Consider the following 24,421-nt stretch of genomic DNA (forward strand, 5'->3'; position numbering starts at 1 on the left):
GCTTTACTGGCGTTCCCTCTATGACTCTTTCTCAATCCCTGCTCCAAACTCCTCTGCCTCACCGGAAACTTCTGACTAATGGGACACCCCTTCACTTTAATGTTGGGCCCCAAATAAGATTAATGAGCAGGAACATTTCTGTGGCGGGCACCTTATTCAATACCTCACCTGGCAGCGCTCACAGACTTACTGAGATTTTCTATATGGTCCTGTTTGTAAACAAAAGCTGATTTGGGGTCAGAAAGTAAAGTAGAGATGACTGCCGCTTCAAAACCAGAAAAAAAAAGATTCAAATCCCTTGAATTCTTATCATTTTGTCACATTGTGACCACAAACTTCACTGTGTTTTACTTGGATTTTGTGATAAACCAGCAGAAAGTAGAGCATAATATGGTTTTCAAACTTTTTTTACACACCTTTTAACTTTTTGGTAAAAATCTGTTCAGCCTCCTTTACTATACCACTAAAACAGTGGTTCTTAACCTGGGTTCGATCGAACCCCAGGGGTTCGATGAGTCGGTCTCTGGGGTTCGGTGGAGCCTCTGCCGCGGAGGTAAAGACACACTTGTGTAAAGTCGTGATGACGCCCCACTTTGCCATCACTTGCTCCAGAGGATCACGTTACATTGCTTAGCCAATCAGAGCTGCGGGAAGGAGTTCCACTCTCAGCATGGATTTGAACTTGTGTCTTTAATTACTTCAGTAAAGCTCACCGTTTTTACCAAATTCTATAGTCTAAATCTGCTCCTTAGTCACATCTTTTCGGGGTTGGTACTGCCTCTAGTGGTGTGGGGGAGGCAATACAACTAATATAATTACATTAATAAATCAAAATACCGCAAATTATTTTCTGTGTCGGGGGGTGGGTTCGGTGAATGCGCATATGAAACTGGGGGGTTCGGTACCTCAAAAAAGGTTAAGAACCACTGCACTAAAACATATCCAGGTGTAACCGGTTACCTTCATAAGTCACCAGTTTAGTTGTTAACATACAGCTGTGTATAATTCAAACTTAAATGAACTTAAGTGATTTTGACTGATTTGATGGAGGAGAAACAGAGTGAGGTTGTGAACATTTTCCTAAACTTTGAACATTATGGATTGTTTAATAAAACATCCCCAAAATCAAAACTTTGCAGAAAACTCAGCTCAGGTGGAAATATCTGTTCACTGGACAACTGTTACAGCAGTTGGGCATTCTGTAAACCTGGCGACAAGAAAGCCACCATTGAAAATAAGCTCCACAGCATTCATGTTGATAAAGATGCTCTGGTTACATGAGAACAGACTTACACTTTGTCGCCAACTTGCAACATGTAACCACAGTAACCCTGCATATCACCTTGAACATCCCGTCTCCACTGTGAAACACGGTGGTGACTACATAATGCTGTTATAATGGAATCGCAATGGATTCATTTATGTCAAAGTAAATTTAATGGGGCAAAAATGGTCCAGTCAAAATCAAAATAAATTGAGAATCCTTTGCAAGACTTGTAAATGGATGTCCACCAACTCTATGTACTGACTCTGTGATTTTAGAATGCAGTTAGCTGCCTCCCTATGGTTTTCTGGACCAGGGAATTTTTGACCTCTGACATAAAGTCCACACGGTGGTTCAACTTTATTTCTACTTTCTAGGCGTAGAAAGTTGAAAGCCATGTTTTCTTTTCCTTGTTGTGTGTTTTCTGTTTCCATTGGTCGGTCATGGAAAATCCTGAAAGCATCTGTGGTTGTCCAAAGGGTTATAAATACCTTTGCAAGGTGCAGCAAGTTAACTCTGTTTGCATTGCTAATTTTTCTCGTTTTTTTTATTGTTGTCCTCAGGCTATGGGCATGCAGCGCCTGGGACTGATGCAGGGAAGGCCTTCTGCATGTTTTACGCTGTCCTCGGAATCCCTTTGACCCTCGTCATGTTCCAGAGCCTGGGCGAGAGGATGAACACGTTCGTCAAGTACCTCCTGAAACGCATCAAGAAGTGCTGTGGAATGCGCATCACGGACGTGTCCATGGAGAACATGGTGACTGTGGGATTTTTCTCCTGCATCGGCACGCTGTGCATCGGCGCCGCTGCGTTCTCCCACTATGAGGACTGGAGCTTCTTCCAGTCGTACTATTACTGTTTCATCACGCTAACTACAATAGGCTTCGGAGACTTCGTGGCCCTTCAAAAGAACCGGGCCCTCCAGAAGAAGCCCCTGTATGTGGCCTTTAGCTTCATGTACATCCTGGTGGGCCTGACGGTCATCGGAGCGTTCCTCAACCTGGTGGTGCTCCGCTTCCTGACTATGAACAGCGAGGACGAGCGGCGGGACGCCGAGGAACGTGCCTCACTCGCCGGCAACCGCAACAGCATGATCATCCACATCCAGGACGAGTCGCTGCAGAGGAGCCGGCGGCGACGGGAGCCGTACGGGACGGAGGTGACGGACCTGCAGTCGGTGTGCCCGTGCATGCACTACCGTACACACGACTACGGCAGCTCTAGCGGTGGGATCGGAGGCCTGGGTTGTGCCTTTTCGCATCAGAACTCCTTCGGCTCGCAGCTGAACCCCAGTCAGTACTTTCGCTCGGTCTCCTACAGGATCGAGGAGATCTCGCCCAGCACCTTGAAGAACAGCCTCCTCCCATCGCCCGTCAGTTCGGTTTCTCCCGGCCTTCACAGCTTCACGGACAATCACCAGCTCATGAGGAGGAGGAAGTCTATCTGAGACTCGGCACTCACCGGACCAGTGAGTGGTCACGTTTTATACACAAGGTCAAACATTTTCAATGCTGCTCTTCACCAAGATTTTTATTTTAGCACCTTTTACCTCCCCGCCCCCCAACTTCACAAGTTTGGTTGTACGTACTTGCTGCGAACGGATAAGAGAGACTACTGGACGGAACAGCAAAACTGGACCCGAACAGGATGCAAAGCATGAAGCATGGATGTCTATTTTTTCAAGAATTGCTTAATTTAAAGAGACGTGACACAAACTACAAACTTACTTATTACAGATTTACACAATAAAATGAATACATGAACTTTGGTTATGTACTCGATGAATGCACACTGAGAGAAATGCTATTTTTCAAAGGGAGTTTGCTTGTTTCACTTTAACTTGAAGAGATATTTGTTATGTATTATCCCATTGCCTCGCTGCAGACAGAGAATTCAAGAATGATCTAAAGCATCAGGTATTATTTTCTATAAGCAATCATTTACTCTGATGGTTTCACCTCACGTTAAGCCAAAATATTGTTGCCAATATTAGCATGTGACTTGGATGTCATTTACTTAGTAGTGTGCCATGGGTTTGTGACCTTCTTTAGTCTTTTTTTTTCCCCCATGGTTTCTGTGTAAGTGTCTTTTGTGTGTGAATCAAAGGATCATACTGCTGGTATTGATACTTCCTGCTGATCTACAAACACTGGGTTGAAACTCAATAGCTTTAACTTCACCTGTAGCCTTTTCATGTACATAGTGACCTAAAGGGAACCACAACAACCACAACACTGACAGTTTTCTAGTTTCTTCCCATCAGAACAATTTATTTTTTTATTATTATTTCACAGACCTTCATATCATCTTAATGAATATTTAGTACCATATCGGCTACTGGCTCACAGCTTGAAAGCCTTGATTTCAGGTCTTGGCAGGTGCCAGAGGTCCTCACCTTGAACGCATCGATTGGCATGATGTACTCTCACTTCCAGTCAAAGTCCAAAAACATGCATGTTGGTTTAGTTTAGCTCAAATGAATACCTAAGTTTGAGTTGGAGGCTGTTTATTGGCTGTTTGTTATGAAAACTAGAAAACTGCTGAGTTAAAGACAACCCAAGTTGGATCTTTTTCTCCCCAAAAACTTTCTCCTGGATCAAATATGAATCAATTCAGGTCTGATTTGAGTTCACACCACATCGACAAATTATGGATTTGATCCATCAAACCAGGTTAGGTTGTCATCTTCTTAAAACGGGTTACTCACTAATGTCTAATGTCTAGGCCAGCAGTGAGCTGATTGAAAACAATGTGTTTGGGTAAAAATGTTGAACTACATCAAGCTTGAGGTCAATTTCAACCTGCATTTGTGTTTGCAACACTAGTTTATACGACTATGCCTAACATTTTGTCATTTCGGCTGTTTATACGTGTCCTTAACACAGTGTTTATTTCTGTTTCTTTTGGTTGGATATTTTGTTATACTCGTGAAAATGGGGGGTAAAAAGTTCCTAAAGTGGATCCAGATATTCACATCTGTTCTGACTGAAGAAGCATAAAATATTAACTGCCACAAACTCTCTTCAAAAATCTCATTGGCAGACAGCAGCTGTTCACACATTAAAACTTTTTTATGAAATGGTCCAAATTGGAAAGGTTTGTAAAGGAGCAAATCCACCAGCTCAACATCTTGGCAGAGTTTAATTGAGATTTTATTATTTTTACAGAATATTGCCTTCCTATTTTGACTTTATGGCCAATTCTTTGGTCAATGTGTGAATCTTGAACTTAGCTACCACTAGCTTGTGCTAGCAACATAGCTAGTTAAAGCTAATAAAATCTTAAGTGAACAAATTTGTTCTCTGGTTTGAACTATTGCCTTTCTATTTTGGCTTTTTAACCAGTTCTTTGATCAAGGTGTTAATCTTGAACCTAGCTAGCACCAGCTCCTGCTAGCTATTTAGCTAGCTAAGGCTAATGAAATCTTAAGTGTGAAGTATTGCCTTTCTATTTAGGCTTTACAGTCAATTCTTTGGTCAAGCTAGGTGTGAACTTTGAACCTCGCTTGCACTAGTTTGTTCTAGCTACTTAGCTAGTGAAGCCTAATGAAGTCTGAAGGGAGGAAACTTGTTCTCTAGTGTGAACTAAAGCCATGAACACTACACACTGACAGGAATAATGTTATGAAGCAGCTGTCATGTCTTATTTCAACCTGATGAATAGGTCTAGTCAGACCAGTCAGGATGTTATTTTATGTTCATACTGGCCGTCTGTGAAGAATGGTTTAATATTAAATCAGAGGTTTTGTTATAACTACTTAGATTGCCAAACAGCATCAATTCAGCATTTTAGTGAAAGTAATAACCCAGCAGGTTTTTTTAAAAGATTAAGTGGGTACGAAGAATAAATAAATGCCTTAGGATGGTTGACGTGTCACGATAGACTCTGAGCTTTTTTTCCTGATGTATGTTTCAGCCTCGACTAAATCTTACCTTCAATATAAATTCATTTAGTGTGTTTCCATCCAGCTGTAAAGCAGATCAATTTGAAACCTTTCCATCTGCTCTCATGCTAATGATCTCCATTTAGGAAAAAAAAAGAAAAAAAAAAAAAAGAAAACCAACCCAAGCAACAGTGAGAGCCACTTTGCAGAAACACAATTTTTCAAAAGGAGCCAATGGTGCCAACCTTTCTGATGCGCAGTTTTATAATGCCCACAACAAAAACTGAAAACAGAACTGAACTGCAAAAAATTTTCTAGAACTACATTTCTGGCTAAAAACATTCTCTAGCGATAAATGTCATAAAAACGAAAGGATTTTTATTATGCATTTAATTATTCTTTTTCTCTCTCTCAGGATGTCAGCAGTACAATTATTACTGCAATTATTTTAAAGGGGCAGTATTATGTAAAATCGAATTTTTTTGAGCTTTGCATCATGTTATATAATGTTGTTCCCTCATCAAAAACAAACCTGGAGTGTTGCTTTGATTCTTTTATGCATGTTTTAGAAATCTCCCATGGCAACCATTCATCTGTGCAAAATGCCTGGGTGGACCTAGCTCCGCCTTTGAAACGCAGCTCCTCCTCAGAACTGCAATTTCCAAGTTTCCCCGACTAGCTCCTTCAAACTAGCCAGCAGCAATTGGCAAACACCTGGTGGAACTGAGCATCTGCTGAGCTCGTTGTAGGAGCTTCTGCTCAGAGCAACGTTGGTAAAAACCTTGTTAAAGTGTTAATAGAGGAGAAATGTTGTGATGACTTCCTGAAGGTGGAGTTTCAGAAAGAACAGTTTTTAAAGAGACAGAAGTCCAACTTCAAGGTGTTAAATTACAAAGTAACATTTCTTTTAAGGCATATTTGATTTATGCGTTTTTATATCAACTGAAGGTAACATAGTTACTTGATTGTGCTATATAATGGCACTATGACTGGAAAACTCATTTTACTGCCCCTTTCAAGACATTCTTGGTTTGATGTGGTTTGTTATTTAATCTCTCCAATTTGGGGAAAAAATTGGTTGTTAAAACAATATCATACAAACCCAAAATTAATCTGACATTCACACATAAACTGAGTGCGTGATCTCCTTGCCAGATCTGTAGGTTCTAGATGTTGTTTGAAAAGGTGATTTATAAACTGTGACTACAAATTTGAAACTCAATTTTTATTCAGTACCAACTAAAAAAAAAAAATCTTGAATCTCGTTAAAACGTGAACTCACAAATTTGCAGTAAATGTTTGTACAGTGGTTTGATTTTTAATCAACGTGACGCCGACACCTTTACAACCCCAAAACCGTCTGAACTTTTCGCCATGCAGGGCCAAAAATTTTTGAATTGCAAACACAAACACAAAAATTACACATGTATATTTTTAAGCATTTTTAAAACAAACTTTTTGTGCCTTTTTTTATATATATCTTCTCAATAAACAAAAATAAGACAATTTTATTAAAACGAACAAGATAGTCGGATGTTTGTAGAAAACGGATCAGTGAATCTTTGTAGAAAGAAAACATAAACCTCATGCAAGATGGCATTAAGTGGATTTTTTTCTCTCTTTTTTCTGTTTTTTTTAACCAAAGTGTAATTAACTCATATATTTAAGTCTTCTGGACCCTTCACAATAAGAGCCACATTCCCAGGGAGCCGAGTCCAGCTGCTCGGGTCTGACGGTGCAGAAAGCAGAGCTGTCGGTGCTGACGGGGAAGCGGGCCAATCCAAACAGACAACTCCTCAGGTCTGAATGCACTTTGGGGCCATTAAGGAAACGTGATGAAAACATCAGCACTGAAACAAGCTCAAGTACTGAGAGTGAGTTAATACGAAGTGTCGGCCGAAGACGGCAGATAAGGGAAGGCTTGATCGCAGCAGGATGATCCTTTTTCTGTTTTGTGTGTAAAATATCAGAAGATGAAAGGGGACATGGATTGTTTTTAGGCTGGAAAGAGTTGAAAGTGCATGAACTTGATGTGTGGAACGGTTCAATAATTTTCCTTATGATGAGGAATCTTTTAACAGACAAATGTTTTGCATTTCTTTTGCCAAAGTCCTCAGGATGAGTCCCTTCCTTCCTAGTTCCCATTCAAACAAATCACACACGATTGTTCTCAGGTTTGATTGAATTTCTTTTATTCTTGGCACAAACACAGTCCCATAAGTGCAAAGCGCATCAGCCAAACTAAACTACACAATGTGTCTATATAAATACGAGACCCACATCAGGCGACGGGGAAATTTCTCATTTTGTCTGCAGAGGCCTGTGCAGCAACTGATGCAGAGAATCAGCTCTGGGAATCTGCTTGAATTCCAGCCATAAATGTAAATTCAAGAGAAAATTGAAGTAGAAGGAAACGTACCGTCATGGTGGATCAACAGTGCCTATCAAAAGTATTCATATATTTTTACCTTTTTTGCATTTTGTCACATTACAACTACAAACTTATTAGAATTTCATTTCCCAAAAAAAAAAAAAATCTGATAACGGTGGCAAACAAATATTTATTTCGTTACTCCTAAAAGAAATCAGTAAGCAGCACAACTGTTACTGTCATTGGCAACTTTATGGAGAGAAGGAGGAAAAAAAAAACGGCCACTTATAGTTTGTTGCAATAGAGGAAACAGGAAATGTGGAAAAAAATGTAATGTAAGATGAGACTAATGGTGATGCGTAGTGGCAGCAGAATCAGCTCTTCAGCAGAGAAGAGGTATGGAGCTAAATACATGGTAAAAAAAAAAAACAGGTTAGAAGCTGGTTAAGACATGAGAATGACAATTCCCAACTGACAACTTGTGTTGGGCTACTGAAATACACAGAGGTTTGTTGTAATATGACAAAATGTAAAAAGTTGAAGGGTGTATGGATGCTTCTGGGACCACTGTGTCTGTCTGTCTTTAAAACCAGTTTAAAATTTGCTGGCATTTTTGGAAAACCTTCTGGACCTTCAAGTTAGAGTGGTGTCATCACAGGGTTTTTAACAGGAGTCCGATTCATTTCTCGGTGAGTTGACCGTATCAAACGAGTTGAGCAGAACTCTGTTTGGACGAATGGTCAAATGCCTTCAATCCCAGTCAGTTGTGAGAAATGTAACCAGAGGTTCAGGCATCGTTTTCATTACTACAACTACAGTTATTTTATAGCAACATTTGGGATACAAAAAGAAAAAAATTCCACTTTTTTCCAAGAATGGACAGTACCTGTGTTTTTCACACAAGCATACGTGCCTTGAAGAAACAGCAGCAGAGTGTTTTTAGTCAAGTCAACACGTTTCAACATGGCGGCTTAGAAAACCGGCTTTTATCTTCAGATCTGAGCTCTGATAAAGACCCGCATGAACATTAACATTCAGTTCTCCGCTGACCCTCAGCTGTGAGGCCCTGTCTGCTAATAAATCAATCTAGACATTATTATTTTTCACAGTATTTAGGAAATGATTGTTTTTATTAATTTAGGAGATATTTTCACTTTATAACAGTTTGAGTTTTATTTTCTGAGGTCCGTTTACTATTTTTACTTGACGGTAACAAAACTGGCTTTAAAAATAAGACATATAATCAGCCAGAACTTGTGACTGAGATAAAGAATGAAGCTTGAATTATTATAACTTCAAACTAAACAAAGCGAATGCATAAGTGATTTTCTGGATCATGGAAGTAAATTTAAAAAATAAAAAGGCTTAGCTCTCACAAATGATCTATTTCAATTTTTTTTATTATGAAGCGTAACATTTACATTACATTCAATTCTACATTTTTATGTTAATAATGAGGGAGCAAATGTAAGAAAACAATCATTCACCCTGACAGATGAGATGTTGAGATTTGTAAATCAGTTTGGAGCAAATGAAGTCAGATGCAGTGGGTTAGACTGAAATTGTGCAATTTCAAATAAATGTACTGAATATATAGTTTAAAATCAAAACAAGAATCAAGAAAAAATTTACTGATTGCATTAATTTATTAATTAATTAATTTCTGAAGGTAGCTATTTTTCTTACCCTTAGATTTTTATTTTCCTTTTCCACATTTTTAATCATCTATCATCCATGACCGCCCGACATCCCGCCGCCTTGGGTGCAATACATACCACCAGTTGCCTTTATTTGACATTTTGCTAGACAGAAACTGGAGCGGAGCGTGAAGGAGAAGATGTGCAGAAAACAAACCAAACCTGAAAAAGCTCCACAGAGCTGAAACGGAGCAGCGCCCTGTCAAACAGACACATGAACCACAGCATGTAGTACAGCCTCTATCTGGAGGAATGGAGAAACATGTTCTCATGGAAAACACTGGTGTCGTTCTGTTTTCCACAGCCCTGGCTCGCAAATTCTTCCAACTTGTTTTTGAGATCCCATGTGGACAGTGTCTCCCAAAAGCTAGTCAGGGTTAAGAAGTCATGGTCAGTACAGAAGAGCCTGAGCTTCTGGTGAATTCAGTGCTGCGTTGGCCAGAGCAAACTTTCCTCTCGACTCTCCCAGTTTTCATCCGAGGAGTTGAAGTAGGCTCTCAGCACCTGCATTTCCATCCCAAATGTGGTCAGAACGAAGTCAATGTGCAACTATCGTCAGAAAAACACAATTTTGGAATTGTGATATTTTATATGGATTTTTTCAATAGTTGAGAAACTAAATAAAAATCACACGTGAATACGTTTGTTCACGTGATAAGCCATTAAAAAACATGCCGCTCTTCATCCTCCATCTATTTCCTGTATTGTCTTCTTCATGGTTTGTGCCGATGACAACGTCTGGATGTTGATCATGTGTCTTGTGTGACGCGATAGAAGTGTTTCCATTGCAGTTTGGCAAAATAAACCAATTTCGGTATGGTTGCCAAACCACCCCATCCTAGCACAAACTCCTCCTTTTTCATCAAAAAATGTGTTTTTTCAAAATTGCCATGTTTCCATTAAGCAAATTTATGATTGTTATTCCAGTTCCTGCAACTGGGGCAGTTTGATATTTTGTATTAACTACTCCGCATGCAACATGAATACTTTTGATAAACGTTTTTTAGGCACGGTGAGGTATTACGTACTTTTGCACGATTATTCACAAAACACCTCAAAAGATTGCCAAAAAACTAAAAGTCTTCTGGATTGAAATAACAAAGTAGTTGTCCACCAGCATGCTGTCTGCAGAAGGCCGTGGTTCCCTCTCCTTTACCGTTTTGTTTCCTGTATGCGTACGGCATGGCCTATTCTAAGGAACGGGTGACACAGGTGGTCTGCGATTCCGAAGTTCCTAAACCATGTGACCGTCCAGCTTCAGATATTCTAATTTTCATTACTCCAAAAATAAAAATGCATCAAAATCCATGTTACTCATTTTTGACCAATGGATGTAATACACGTCCAAAAATATTTCACTTGGTGTTTATTTTTGGAAAATGTCCCATATTTTCTGTCTACTTCAAAAAAAAATTTAAAAATCAGGGATTTTGGGACCTACGGGTAAAAATTATAAAGTCAATGAAATGATGCCTTGAGGACTAAAGCTTCATTTCAACTAATTAAGGTTTGTGAAATAATAAAACAATGATATAAAGCTTAATTTTCATCTGATCATTGAGCACAAAAGTACAAGAAAATTCCTTAATATCATTTACGTTTTTGATTTTCAGTAAGATGAGTATTGCCTGGCACGAGGATCAGAAAAAATATGAAACTGTCTTCAGTTTTCACTTCATGGATTCATTTGTGTCTCATAAAACATAAAGTGAGTCTTTTAAGGGAATTTGGAGAAACTACTGGCCTTTCAAAACCTTTTATACCATCAATCATCTGTTTTTCTGCCTTTAAATGTGATTACAGGTATTTTTTACAGTACTACTTCAATGGATTACCAGGTCCATTATAACCACTAAAAATGTCAACTGAACATACCAAACTGACAAATCTGAAAATATCATTTCAACCAGACCGATGGGAGTTAAGTGCACATTTACATTTAAGATGTCATTTGCTTTTAATTTACTTAAGTGAAATTATTCCAAGTTTAATTATAGGGGAATATATCAGCCATAATAAATCTTTGGAGGGGAGGGGGGGTTAACAAAGGAAACAAATGGCCTCTTTATAATGGAGATTGTTTTTCACGTCCCTCCTACATGGCCGCGCATTACTCAGATCGGTCAGCCATCATGCCACATGTCACACCGATGCTCCTCCACTCTCCAACACAGATGGGGAAAAGAGAAACGCCCACGCCCGGTCGTTCCCAACAAACTGCCTCGTGTCCTTTGCCACGTGGCGTCAAGCAGCGCGGACGACGAATAGATTCCCGCCGGTTTTACTGGCTTTTTCTTTTCTGTCTGTTAGCTCGGCCGCGCTTCACGTGCGGCTAACGCTTCACTTCGTCATTTGCCGTCTCTGGTGACGTCAGGCCATCACTCTCTCCTCAGCGCCATGTTGTCTAATGACGGGAATAAAGAGACACAGATTGCAGTACTACCTGTACAATACAAGACAACAGAAAGGCGGCACTCCTTTCTGTGTTTGGTTCTCGTACGTCACCGCTGGTCATTCTTCAGTTCAGGATGTTGCATATCATCCCCCCTTTTTTTTTTTTTTTACAATCCATGTTTAACAATACGTTTTTTAAATTCTGTCACAATCTCGAAACTGATGTCTGTAAAGATACACTCCAATATCGGTTGGCTCTCTTGTCAAGAAAAACATGGGGACTGTTGAGATTCCTTCGAAGTGAAATGAATATTTTACGAAATGTTTCATTTATTTCCCCTCCGTTTGCTTTTTGGTTCCTTCTCTCTCATCGAGTGTGTGTGTGCGTGTGTGTGTGTGCATGATTTTGTGTGGGTGACTCACTGGGTTGACTGGCCCAGGTGATGCTATAACACACTTGAATAAAATAACGAGCCTCCTTCTGAAGCCCTTTGTCTTGTTGTTGTAAATGACTCACATCGGATCGTTGTGAAGAGCAAGCGCTCGCCTTTTTAAAATTAAAGTCAAGTTTGTTTGTGTGGCACATTCCAGCAACAAAGTGCTTTAAACACCATAAAGCCATCACACAGTAACCAATCACAAAACAAGCAATAAACATTTACATCTTGTCGAGGGCCGTCATCTAAATCATCAAGCAAATATACATCAGATGAATCAATCAGTGTTCCAGGTATTATCAATCCAACCCAATTCTAAATAGGTGACTGAAAGATGTATTTATAAAGATTTGGTAGTAAACTATTACTACATTATTGAAATATCAGTTTTGTCAACTGCTCTGCGGACTAAACAACATTTATTCAAATTGAGCAATGAAAACTGAAATGCCTTACTGTATTCCTCAGTTTTCCTAAGGACTTTTGAGGCTAAAAGGCTGAACTGCACCAGCTGCTGGTGATGAATACAAATAGACACTCGGAGCTCCACTGTGCAGCAGCCGCCTTAAAAATTAATACAAGTCTAGACATAAAAACCCACACGTTAACCCAGACGTTATTATTTATATACAATCACAAAACTATTATCTCGTGCTAATATCAGCTGTTATTAACTGTGAACACAGCCTGACTTGTCCCATAAGAAGTAGCTTGTTCCCTTTCAACACCAAACTTGAAGTACATGTGTGACCCAGCCCTCTGTAGGACCTTTGCTGCTGCTCACATTAACAACTGAAGCTCAGTGTTTAAGGAAATGAAGATTCCCAGTGGAGCAGAAAAAGGATGTCAGTTCACAACGGCGTCAAAATTTGGACATTCTAACGAAATAAGATCCACGTGTTTTTGTTTTTCTTTATCCACTTATTGACCCTATGGTTACTTTCAAACCACAGTTTAGTGAAAATATGTGGCTTAACAAAGTAAAAAGTTAGATGTGAATCTTAATTTTCACATCACACTGTAGGTTTCTGTTAGCATTTCCAGTTGGATGTTACTGTATGTTTACATCTGATCTGGGCTTTTTACCCCAGTCGGATAGAAAACGTATTATTCTACCATCCATTTAAAAATGTTCCAGCTGCTAGTGGGCATAGATGTAAGAAGAGCTAGATGCTACATTAACTGTCATAAATAATATGTGAGAAAAGAACATTGATTTCACGTGTGACACACACGTCTGGTACATTAAACATAATTTTGGCACATTTTGTTTTGATGATGTGAGAACGCAAAATCTCACCAAGTATTTTTGGTTTGGTTTCTAGTGCAAATATCTTTGTAACCTTGAAATAAGATAAAACTGACTTACAAGTAACTTTTCAGTAAGACAGTGGAGCTTGTTTCAAGTCAATAATTCATTGATATGGATGAAAAAGTTCTTGTTCCATCTGCAGATTATTTCACTTATAACATGAAAAAATGTCTTCTTGTAAGTGAAGTTATCTGCTAATGGAAAATGACCTTTTTGGCCAATATTTCAAAGGTGGAAAATGTTCTACTTTTCAAACTTTTCAAACTTTTCAAACTTTCCAAACGTTGACGTTCTTCAACTTTTGAAACTCAGACATTTCCACGTTTTTTCTAAAAAAATTTTGAGATGGATCTTGGATTTTCTGAGTTTTTTGGGAGAAATTTAAACCTTCTCTTTAACTCTTTTCTTTAATTCGTCGCTGTATCAACAGCAAATGGATGTTTTTTTCTGTCCTGTTAACTTTATTTCCAAAAATAAAAAGTCAGTAGAGGAGTTGTTGCTTTTGCCTGTTGCTGAGCCTCTGTCCTCTTCCAACCCCCTCCCTCCTCTCTCAGTGGTCCGAGCCGTGCAGCTGGATGTTTCGGTGGCAGGATGAGCGTGCAGCATCCCGTTTTATCCCTTCCCACACGGCAGTAATTATACTGTCAGCCGTGAGCATCAGGCAACTCAGACGGCAGCACAATAAGAGCCGTGGCAGAGGGGCGTTGAGGCCTTCACTTGCCTATAATTTCGCATCTTAAATGATCGTGTAAGAGAAGCCAAGTTGCCGTGCAGAGGATTGTCTCCACTGAGGCAGAGATATGATGAAGCTCAACAATAAGCAGGTGTTGTGCTGCTGTTTGCCACGGGACAATCAAGACAAAAAAAAGAAAAAGAAAAAAAAGGAACAATTTTTAAACCGACCCAGTCTTTCTGGATGATGGGAAACACGCCAAGTAAAAGTCTTACTGCGCAAAAAAACCTCTCTGCACCACTTTCTCTCTTTTTACAGTAATGTAGGCTGGTGGGAAAGTGCCGGAGCTGCCTGAGCGTGATGAAGATCTGGAGATATTCCTGCAGCCAAAACACATCACATCAGCGCCTTATCTCACCCATCTGCACATATTTAGGCTGACAAATGACTGCCTGGAGCAGAATTTGATCAAAGTTTAACACCATGTGATTGCAGGCAGTATTAAAGACATCCATCTGATATGCATATGTGGCACATTCATCTTCAGTTTAGCTGGTATCAAAGTTAGCAGTACGACAGCATGTTAGCGTCATTGTAGATGGGGAAAAAAGGAGTATATTTCTGCCAAGAAAAAAACTCAGAAATTTTGAGCTCAATCTTGGAAATTTTCCAGACAAAACAAGGTAATTGCTTAGTTTGAAAAGTCAGAAAATTGCTAGTAAAATCTCTGAAGTTTTTAGATTAATCCCGAAAAATTTCTAGAAAAAAAGTCCCATACTTTTAGACTTTGACTTTTGTATAACACTTTTCAGCAACAAGGTAGTTCAAGATGGTTTATGTCATAAAAACACAAAAATACAAAGTCACAGAAGATACCACACAGTCAATAATTGAGAAAATCAGTAAAATGTTGGTCAGTGTTTAATTTATTATGGTTCAAATGCAACTCTAAACAAGTTGGTTTGTTGTACAGTTTTAAGGGAGGTCAGTGTTTCAGCAGCTTTTCAACTTCCTGGAAGTTTTTTCCAGATTTGTGGATGAAAGAATCAAGGCAGCATTCCATGTATGTTTTACTCCAGGTATGTTTTAGATGAAAGAATAACCTTATAATATGATGCAAAAATGTCAATGTCACATAATACTGGCTCTTTAAAGCTACGAACATCTTATAGAGTACTGAGTAGCAACCAGTGGTGACGCTAGAGGAGCTACAGAGAAACACAGCTCAAGTGGTAGCAACTATTAGTCCCGACCTCCACAAATTCGATTTATGGAAGAGGGGAAAATACTCAGTTGATGAAAATCTATTTTTGAAAATTCTCTCCAAGGAGTCGGACTCAGCTTGACATATTTTGTGAAGAACAAGCCGTCTCCAGATGTGCAAAGCAGGTACAGACATCTATCAGTTGTCCTGAAGTCGTAATTTCAGGAAAAAAAACAAACAAAAAAAAAAGAATCGCATATAACTATGCCTCTTATTTCTAATTACGTATTACTTTCTCGTTTGTAGCAGTTTGTGGTGACATAATGTTTGATTGGTGTGAAAATTCCTGCAAGCCCTGTATGGTTGTTTTGTTGTAATAATGTGTTGCATAAAGCAATTTTTATGTAAAGCATAAAGCAGCAGCAGCCAGAAAATCTCCGCTTCTAAGATCTGAGCCACATCCTGTGCCTCGTTGGAAGGCTTTTGGTGATGTGATCACAGTTCTGTGTAAAAACTTTTTCTTTATGTAATCCCAGACTGACTTCATGATGCTCAGATCAGGGCTCTGTGGGGGTCAGACCATCTGCTGCCGGACTCCCTCTCGTCTTTCTCACTAGAGAAAGAGAGACCAGCGGTACATTTCAAGCTCGTTGCCTAGCTGCAGAGGGAATTTGTAACAATTGGCTGCCTCCCTGGGACAGCACGACTTGGCTAAGGACGTAAAAAATATATACATTTTTATTATCAGTATTAGGAATTTGAACTGAATGCTTGAACCAACAGCAAATGCTGGCTGAAACTGCACCCTTTCTTCTAAGATATACTAATACCCTGGAATAAATCTCAGTGTCGGGGTTTTAAACACACACACCAGGGCGTTGCTGTTCTGCTTCAGCTCCCCCACCGCTGGCTGTTACATGTGAAGAGACGATGAGGTAACACACAACCCCACCGCTGGCGAACAGGAGCACGCAGAGGAGATCTCTGGCGCCATCTAGTGGGCAATGAAGCACCAAAGATATGTAAGTATGCAACCTTGGTAAGTTTGCTGTCATTAAAACAGCTGGTTCCCGTCCTTTTCATATTAGTCTCCAGTCCCACTGCGGGTAATGAAAACTCTTCTCAACAAAGGCCTCGGCACGAGCGCGCGACCCGCCCGATGCTAAGCTGGAGATCACGGAGCCGCTCGTGACCCTAATCTACATAATTACATTAAGGGTGCTAAAACCGCGCTGCTAGCGGCACGGTCCAAACAAACAGAGGGAGAGCTGCAGCATTGTTCTTAAGGCCAGAGAAGATATGATTCAGCAAAAATTCAGACAAGACCTGTTAATCAAATCCGTGAGTACACAATACCAGAGACTCGTTTGCATTTTGTTAAACTGTCGAAGAAAGTAAAAGTTCTTAGCAGTACAAGTTGCCTTGGAACAGAACTGTAACATTGTTTGAGTGAAAAAGATATTTTCCTACATAAATATGAAAGTAATAGTTTCAGTGATCTGTATTTTAGTCTTATAGTTGAATCAAATCAGCTGTGTTGATGATTGATATTTGGGAAAATGAAGTAGTCAGCAATGACTGAACAAAGTTTATGGATGTAAAAGTTTTCATTGTCATTTGCAACAGACTCTATCAACTTTGGAGAGTTATTTTTAGCTCTAGGTGAATTTTCATTATACCTAATACAACAAACCTATCTTCAATAATGTTTTTTTAATTACAAATACAAGCAGTTACGTATTTTATATTTAATACTTAGCCTTGTAAGGGGATTTTTTTGTGTGTGTTTTTGATTGTCTTGTGGCTCTGAAGTGAGAAAAAGAGTGGTTAATATCTACTATAAAATCTAATATAAACTGATATCTCTTATGAAAAAATACACAAAATAGAGTTTTTTTGTTTTTGTTTTGTTTGTTTTTTCCAGATGCTAAAGCTAACGCAGAATCAGAGAACCGGGTTTCTATCATCACCAAACAACTCCTGTCTTCAAATTTTCAGTTATTCTTGATACAAACATATGAATCACATGATGGCATGTTAGTAGACGGTTTGAAGTTTTTACTTGTTTAGGGCACACATAAAGAAAAGCAAAGCAGTAAATTATCCAGACATATTAATTAAAAAATAAATAAAAATAAACTGACAATGAATAGTTGTCTTTTTTTATTTGCTGATTTTTACACCATCTTATTTTATACCTAGTTGATATAAATTGTATAGCTAGTGTAGTAACAAATCTTGTCTTGTAGCATGTGTTTCATCCAGTAAGGTTGTGGTTACAGACCCAAAACAGTCAAAGTCTGTCAAATAAAACATTATGGTTCAAATGCAGAGATATGTTTTAAGATTGTTTTAAATTATATCTTTATTAAAAAAGAAAGAAACTTTATAGGAACATTTCTGAATCGGCTCTGGATGGAAATCACAAGTATTTTTTTAATGAGGAGTTAATATCTTACCAACAATAGATAACTTTCTTATTGTCTTCATTTACTGTACATACAGAGAAGTTATTTGGTAGTTGGAGAGGATGCAACTTCACACCATGTACAATATACAAAGAGATTTACATGTAAAGCGTTAAGTAACCAACTAACGCAAAGATAAACCAGACTAAAAATCTATGATATTACATTTTATTGTTATATACAATTCTGAATGAAATCCTTTACACATTCTGTTCTCAGTATGTGTTTCAGCCAGGAAAATTACTGGTGGTGCACTGTCTGTCGCTAATTTCTGATTCCAGGGAATATAATAATCAATTCACCAACCCAGTGTAAAGATTTATAACTTTATGTTCTGAATAAACTGATTCTCTCATAGTTGATAAAGTCAAATGGTATTTTCCATTTAAGGTCTAATATGAGTCCATGATGTCTCATTCGTTTAGGAACCTGCGCAACAAGAGGAAATGTTAACCACCCATGATAAAAATGCCATGTTCCATCTAACTGGTCAGAGCATCAAACAGGCAACTAAAAACAGCCTCCACTCCAATACACCTGGCCTCCATATGTTAGGCTCACATGGACAAGAGTCACTGGGTCAGTTTATGGCATCTTCACTGACCCAGGAGGGCATGGCACAGCTGGGTTCACTGGTGCTTAAGTCTCCCAGGCATGACTTGGAGAGGCTGGCTGAGGACCAGACACCCAGGCGGCCCCTCAAGCTCACCCCTCTGGATCTCCCAGAGGAGGTAAGAGAGGCACAGAGGAAAAAACTTCACTTGATCCAACAAGACGCCAAACTTGGCGACTGTAAGTTCGACATGATGCTGAAGGAGAACATCATGAGGAAGCTAAAACCGATTATGAGGCAGAAGATTGTGAAAGCAGTCGTGGGTCCTTCTCCTTCCACCATGCCAGTCGTGACTCAAGCACAACAGAAATCCCATAGACCGCAGCTGACACGCTCTAACCCCGTAGAGAAGAGTGGAGAGAAGCAATTGCGAGACATCACATGTCGAGGAATCCCAGCATCCCTCTCCGGCAAGCCTGCCCCTCCTCTACCTGCTGCCAGAATCAAGGCTCAGGCCGCATGCAGCGGAGAGGCGTCACACAAGAACCCAAGTGCCCTCCAGTTCGAGGTAGAGAGAAGGCGGCCGAGGCTGAGAAGAGAGCAACGCCTCGAAGAGGATCAGTGCCAAGCCAACATGTCAACCGGGGGATTATGCACAGATGGAGGCAAGCTTGCCCAAGGTGTCCGAGGCAAAGGGCAGCAGGCGGAGTGGGCTTGTAGAGGCCAATCGCATGCTGGAGAGAACATCAAAGATCCCTGCACTCCCGCAACCTCACGCGAACAGGGAAGTGCCAAGAAGGGCCACCGAGAGGGAGGCGGGAAGCAATCCGTGAGATATATCTTGAACAGACAGTCGGACGAAGGTGGAAACAGGGAAGCAATTCCCGAAAGCTGGAAGGCAAAGAGGAAAATTCCCTTGATCATGAAGCAGAACAATCCCTTCCCTGTGGAGGTTCTGTAAGTGTAGTGAAAGTTCAGCTTGGAAGTTGCCAATTCCTCAGATGGCGAATCAAATATTTTGTTCAGATTACAGTTTATCATGTTCCAAACTTTAATACAGAAAGTAAATAGTAGTGAGAGACACATATGCCAGGTTTGCTTTAAGTTATGCATAGTCCTGTTTGCAAAGCCTCTGTTGACGAGACTGACTTAATTAGCTTAGGCAGCCCTGGCACGGAGCGAGGCTTCTGATACATCACACAGGGTGTGATACAGCAGCGATCCAACAGAATGACACAGCAGAGATTTTACTCCAAGGAGGAAAAAAACATCCAGAGGGGTAGGATCTGAACCGTGGAGATACTGAGGATGTTGACTGACTGATCTAAAATTTTGGAGTATTTTTTTTTTAACTGGAAATGGCATGATTAATATATTTTTAACGGGGTAAGAGTGTCAAAAATATATAACCCAAATGTATATTGATTTTTACTTTTTGAAAAAATAAAAATACACTAAAACTGCAAAGTGGCGATCTGATTCTGTTTGAATCAACCGTGCAACAGTTTCTCCTACAGAAATCGCTTATGTGTCTGCCATTTGAAGTGCATCTCAAAATATGAACTTATTGAATGATCTCATCACATATCACTATGCATTGTCTGGAACATCCATTACTGAGCAACTGACAGCCCTCCTTTACAAACTGGCAAAGACAATTTTAGACTGTTCAGCTGTCCATTTGTCAAAGGTAAGTCATGCAATAAATGAGATCAAGTTGATCTGGTCTACATTCTATTAATTTTGAAAGCAAAAGCATTTGCGTATGTCACCAAACTTTTAAAACATTATGTTGGATGACTAGACATTTCAGTTCCTATACTAAGCCCATGATTGTATGATACAACCAGCCAGTTGTTTTGTCAACCCCTAACAACATTGTCCAAGACGACATTTGCGGCTCCTGAATTAATTGTTTGGCACCCCCAACCACAATTTAAGAATGATACAAATTTTATAATCTTCTCACGTTAATTTGATTGTAAATATAATCACATTTGTCCATTTGTGACATTTACTCAAAAGCAGATTTTGTTGAAACCAAATCTGTTTTTAACACATTTTTCTATACGTGGCTAAATACAGCAAACAATTTCAAAGAACAAGCAATCCAAATTCTTTTCATTTTGGTGAGAAAAGAAATAATTCCCAAACTGGTTGCCTTTCTTTTCACAAAGAAACAAAAATAAGCCCCTTTTAAAAGTTCTGGAACTATAGCTGTTTAAATGTAACATTCCTACACAACAATCTGATTGCTTTATTTGTTTGACTGACACATTAAATACTTGGTTTATTGTTGACCAGGCAAAAAAAAAAAAAAAAAATCTTTTGTGACTATGGTATTTTTTTTCATTTTATTTTATTTTTTCCTGCATGTACTTTTCGATTTAATAATTTTGTTTGGTAACACTTTATTTGAAGGGGGTTGAATAAGACTGTCATGACACTGTCATAAACATGACATGACACCTGTCATGAACATCAATAAGTCTTCATGAATAGTTATGACTGTTGTCATAAAGCGTCATTCTGTAAATAATGACACTTTTAATACAAAGTTGACATTATTCAAAATGTCTTCGTTATGACAACTTGTCATTAACCAAGAAATCATGATCTAACATAAATTTGTCATAATAGCAGTCATGATTTAATTATTACACTAGCAAAAGGTTTAACAAAACAATGATTAATATTTCCACTCCCTGAAATAAAGCAAAACAAGTAGGACAAGCAATAAAGATTTCACTAAGCTTTATTTCATGGTCAAATGATTTAATAACAGACTCATTAACAATTTCTTTTACATCAACTAAAGTGGAACAAGTAGCACCAGTTATGAATATGTCATTAAGTGTTATTACAATGTCATTAATATTAACTATTACCTCAAGTAAATTGAAACTAGTAGCAACAATTATAAAGATGTAATTTAGTATTACAGTGTCAAATGCAATGCTAACAGTTATTGATATTAAGTCTTACCTCAAATGAAGTGAAACACACTGGACTACTTATAACTACCATCATAAATGTAGAACAAACCCTTTGTACATTGGAATAAAACAAAAGATAACTTGTTCAAAGATAACAGAGGGTTTAACGTCTGGTCAGTATATTGTTACTCTGAAATGCTGATTGAAAAACTAAAACAGAATTACTTATTCTTTAACTTAAGAAAAAAGGTTCTTTCAACAGTAACAATTTTTGCTTTGATTATGTCAGCCATCTCCTTCGTAATAGTCTTCGATAACATAACAGGTCAATTGAATATCACATTTATTACGGTTGAAAAAGAAAAAGTTGCCAAGTTTAGATTTAACTGAACTGATTACAGTAGTTTGCGAACGGTATCTGTAACAGTAAAAGTGCTGATCCTTCGTGTCTGCTACTAGCATGTGCTAAATTAAAATGGGAATCTTCTTCTTCTTCTTCTTCTTCTTTAGATTTCAACCGCAGCTTGCTTCCATTATTGTTGCACTACTGCCATCTACTGGATCCTAATATATATACCTCAAATTCTCATAATGATCCCAGTATTATTTAAAAAACGAAAAATCTTCTTTTTCTCCTTAATGCTATTTAACTGATCAACAACATTCTCAAATTTCAATTCCCTATTAAAATTAATTCCGTCTTAATGGGCGCTTTCTTCTTTTATTTCCAATTTTGACTTCCAATGATTCACTTCCTGCTAAAGAGCCCCCTGGTGGTTGAAGAAAAATCCACATATAAGCCGCACCAGACTATAAACTGCATGGTTCAAAGTTTAGGAAAAAAGTACTGGCTTATAGTCTGGAAAATACGGTCTATGAAAAAAAAATCTAAATGCTCTCTGGCATTGTTCAGGGGGCCGGACCAAATGTGGAGGCGGGCCGGATCCGGCCCGCAGGTCGTAGTTTGGGGACCACTGCTGTTGATCATCAATGTCTTATGTGGTCTTAAAGTGTTAAGAGTTTGGAGCTTTAAATCTCTGAAACAGTTCTAGTTCTTCGCCTTTCGACTCAATGAACCATGCTGTTGTAGATGTTTTTAGCAGAGTGCCATAAAATGCCATTATGTGCCTGGAAAATACATAATACTGCCCCTTTGAACTTTGGATAAGAACTAGACGTGTTGCCCTCTGTTGTTTGTAAGAGAGACTGCAGGTTTTTACATGTTTTTTTTCTATCTGTAGACTAAACTATAAGAGTTATCTCACACCTGGTATAGTTTTGATGTGGGTTTTTTTTTAAACCATATTCAGAATTTTTCTCTTTTTTTTGTTCCCAGAACAGGTTTGTTAAAACTGCTCCTCAGGCATGGTGACAGTTCTACTGTACCTTTTTAAAGATTTGGCTTCAGCACTTTCACACATGATGATCCAACCATATTCTGGTAGAAGATTGCCCATCTGATGTGGGAGGTTTGAAACTGGCTGTCAGTCAGGTAGCAGATGGCTTTTTCCAACGCTGCCTGGCGCTCGCGGCCCCACGCTCACCCGCCTTCTGGTCACCTCTTCAGACCCTCTCGCACACAGCGACAGACGGTTCCTCAGACATACACAATCACTCACATCGTACATCTGCCCCGAACCATCAGCCCGCTTCCCGTCCTCTCTACGCTGAGCCTATACATAGCCTGGCATGCGCTTCAGTTCCTTGGCTACAAAGACACTGCAAATAGCCCTGGACATAATGGCTGTTTTGTTTGTTGTCCATGGCATCCACATATTGACACTGTGTTTTAGTACATTTTGGTTCCCTGTATAAGATTGGAGTGCATGTCAGTTATTGCAAAAGCATCAAACAACAACTTTAAAGAGGTTTTCTGAGCAACAGAAAACCTCTTGAGATTGCAGAGGAGGAAGAGGACGTCTGAAAGGAAATCATGGCTGCTGTTTGAAGTCAAGTTTTGTCCAAGAAACCATGTAAATGTATTCAGTAGTTGTGTTTCCATTACAAATGTATGCAAAACTTTCAATATTTAGCAAATTTTGGGGGGCGGGGGAAACACAATTTCGCATTTGCAATGTTCCCATTTGACAAACACGATTAAAATCAAATGTTATTAAGTTTGTTCATGCAATAAGTAACATGCCACGCCATAATCCTCCAACTACTTCCTGTTGTCGTCTTCTTTGTGGTTTGCGCCAGTGGCAACATCCAGTTGATCATGTGACTTGTGTGATGCGAAAAAAGGGTTTCTGTTGCAGGATGGCAAAATAAACAAATATTGATATGGCCAAAAACCACCTCATACTAGCGGCAAAAACTTTTATCAACTAACAGGAGTGTTTTTTTCATAGAGTTTTTCCAATAAAAATTATGTCAAATTGTGCAATTATATGGTCAATGGAAACCCAACTAGTGTTTTGTGATAGTTGTCATACCCCGTGAAATAATTGTTCTCAGTTTTGTCATGGTACAACTACAAAGTTCAATGTTTTTGAGTGGGATCCCTCATAATAGACCAACTAAAAGTAGTTCAGAACTCCAAAATGGAAGTGAAAGAGTACATGGATTTCTTTTTGTTTTTGCAAATCAAAATCTAAGTCCTTGTAAACATGTAGCCGTGTGAACAATAACTCATTTAAACGTCATTTTAAAAAAAATAACATCGTACACACATGATCGGTTTCAGGAAAGTTTTCATCCACATGAACTCTCACAAATCCACTCCTCAGTGTTGCCCACTATAGGTGGGCACTACACTGCCCACCTACAGGGGGCAGTGTAGTGCAGAGCTAAAACCTATATTGGCCAATCAGATTGCTTCAAAACAACTTCATGTTTCAAGTTAAACATGGCGCCAGGTGGTTAATTTGTGTGGACAAGTGTATGTTGAAGTAGCATCAAAATAGGAGGGTTGAAAGAAAAATGAATAAAAACACAACTTTATATTGGTCTATCATTTAAATTCTTAATTAATTACATTAAAGCTGCAGTATGTAATTAAAAAAAATCACATTTACTACAACTGTAACTGTGTTGTGACAAATAATCTGTGAAAACATTGATCTCATCCCTGAGCTGCTATTGCCATCTGAAAAAAATGCATTGACTAATCACAGCCAGGAGGAGGGTCTTAGGGATGTCAATCATCTCATGTACTCCTCCTAAATGTGCAAATGAAGGAGAAACAACTTACCATTACAGAAAATCTGTTTATCTGCTGTCATCGATG

The 24,421-nt window shown here is 38.9% G+C and overlaps 2 protein-coding genes across 2 annotated transcripts in view; both read left to right on the forward strand.

Annotated features, from left to right (window-relative positions):
• Positions 1-5,137, forward strand: part of kcnk9 (potassium channel, subfamily K, member 9) — a 47,310-nt gene extending 42,173 nt beyond the window's left edge. The window contains exon 2 of the mRNA XM_088010083.1: positions 1,828-5,137. Coding sequence (XP_087866209.1) covers positions 1,875-2,711 — 837 coding nt within the window. The 5' untranslated portion in view covers positions 1,828-1,874 and the 3' untranslated portion in view covers positions 2,712-5,137. The remainder of the gene's footprint in view (positions 1-1,827) is intronic.
• Positions 5,138-16,078: 10,941 nt separating this feature from the next.
• On the forward strand, positions 16,079-19,723 carry LOC106922462 (uncharacterized). The gene is made up of 2 exons (XM_014994887.2): positions 16,079-16,576; positions 18,129-19,723. The coding sequence occupies exons 1-2, from the start codon at positions 16,535-16,537 to the stop codon at positions 19,215-19,217; spliced, it is 1,131 nt and encodes a 376-aa protein (XP_014850373.2). The 5' UTR covers positions 16,079-16,534; the 3' UTR covers positions 19,218-19,723.
• The last annotated feature ends 4,698 nt before the right edge of the window (positions 19,724-24,421 follow it).

Source organism: Poecilia mexicana, unplaced genomic scaffold (genome assembly GCF_051168715.1).
Source record: "Poecilia mexicana isolate PSO_F unplaced genomic scaffold, ASM5116871v1 scaffold_11, whole genome shotgun sequence".
Lineage (NCBI taxonomy): Eukaryota > Metazoa > Chordata > Actinopteri > Cyprinodontiformes > Poeciliidae > Poecilia > Poecilia mexicana.

Coding starts and splice junctions, on each gene's coding strand:
- LOC106922462 (XM_014994887.2), top strand. CDS start 16,535: ATGATTCAGCAAAAATTCAGACAAGACCTGTTAATCAAATCC. Junction 16,577..18,128: donor AAGACCTGTTAATCAAATCC/GTGAGTACACAA, acceptor TCATTCGTTTAG/GAACCTGCGCAACAAGAGGA.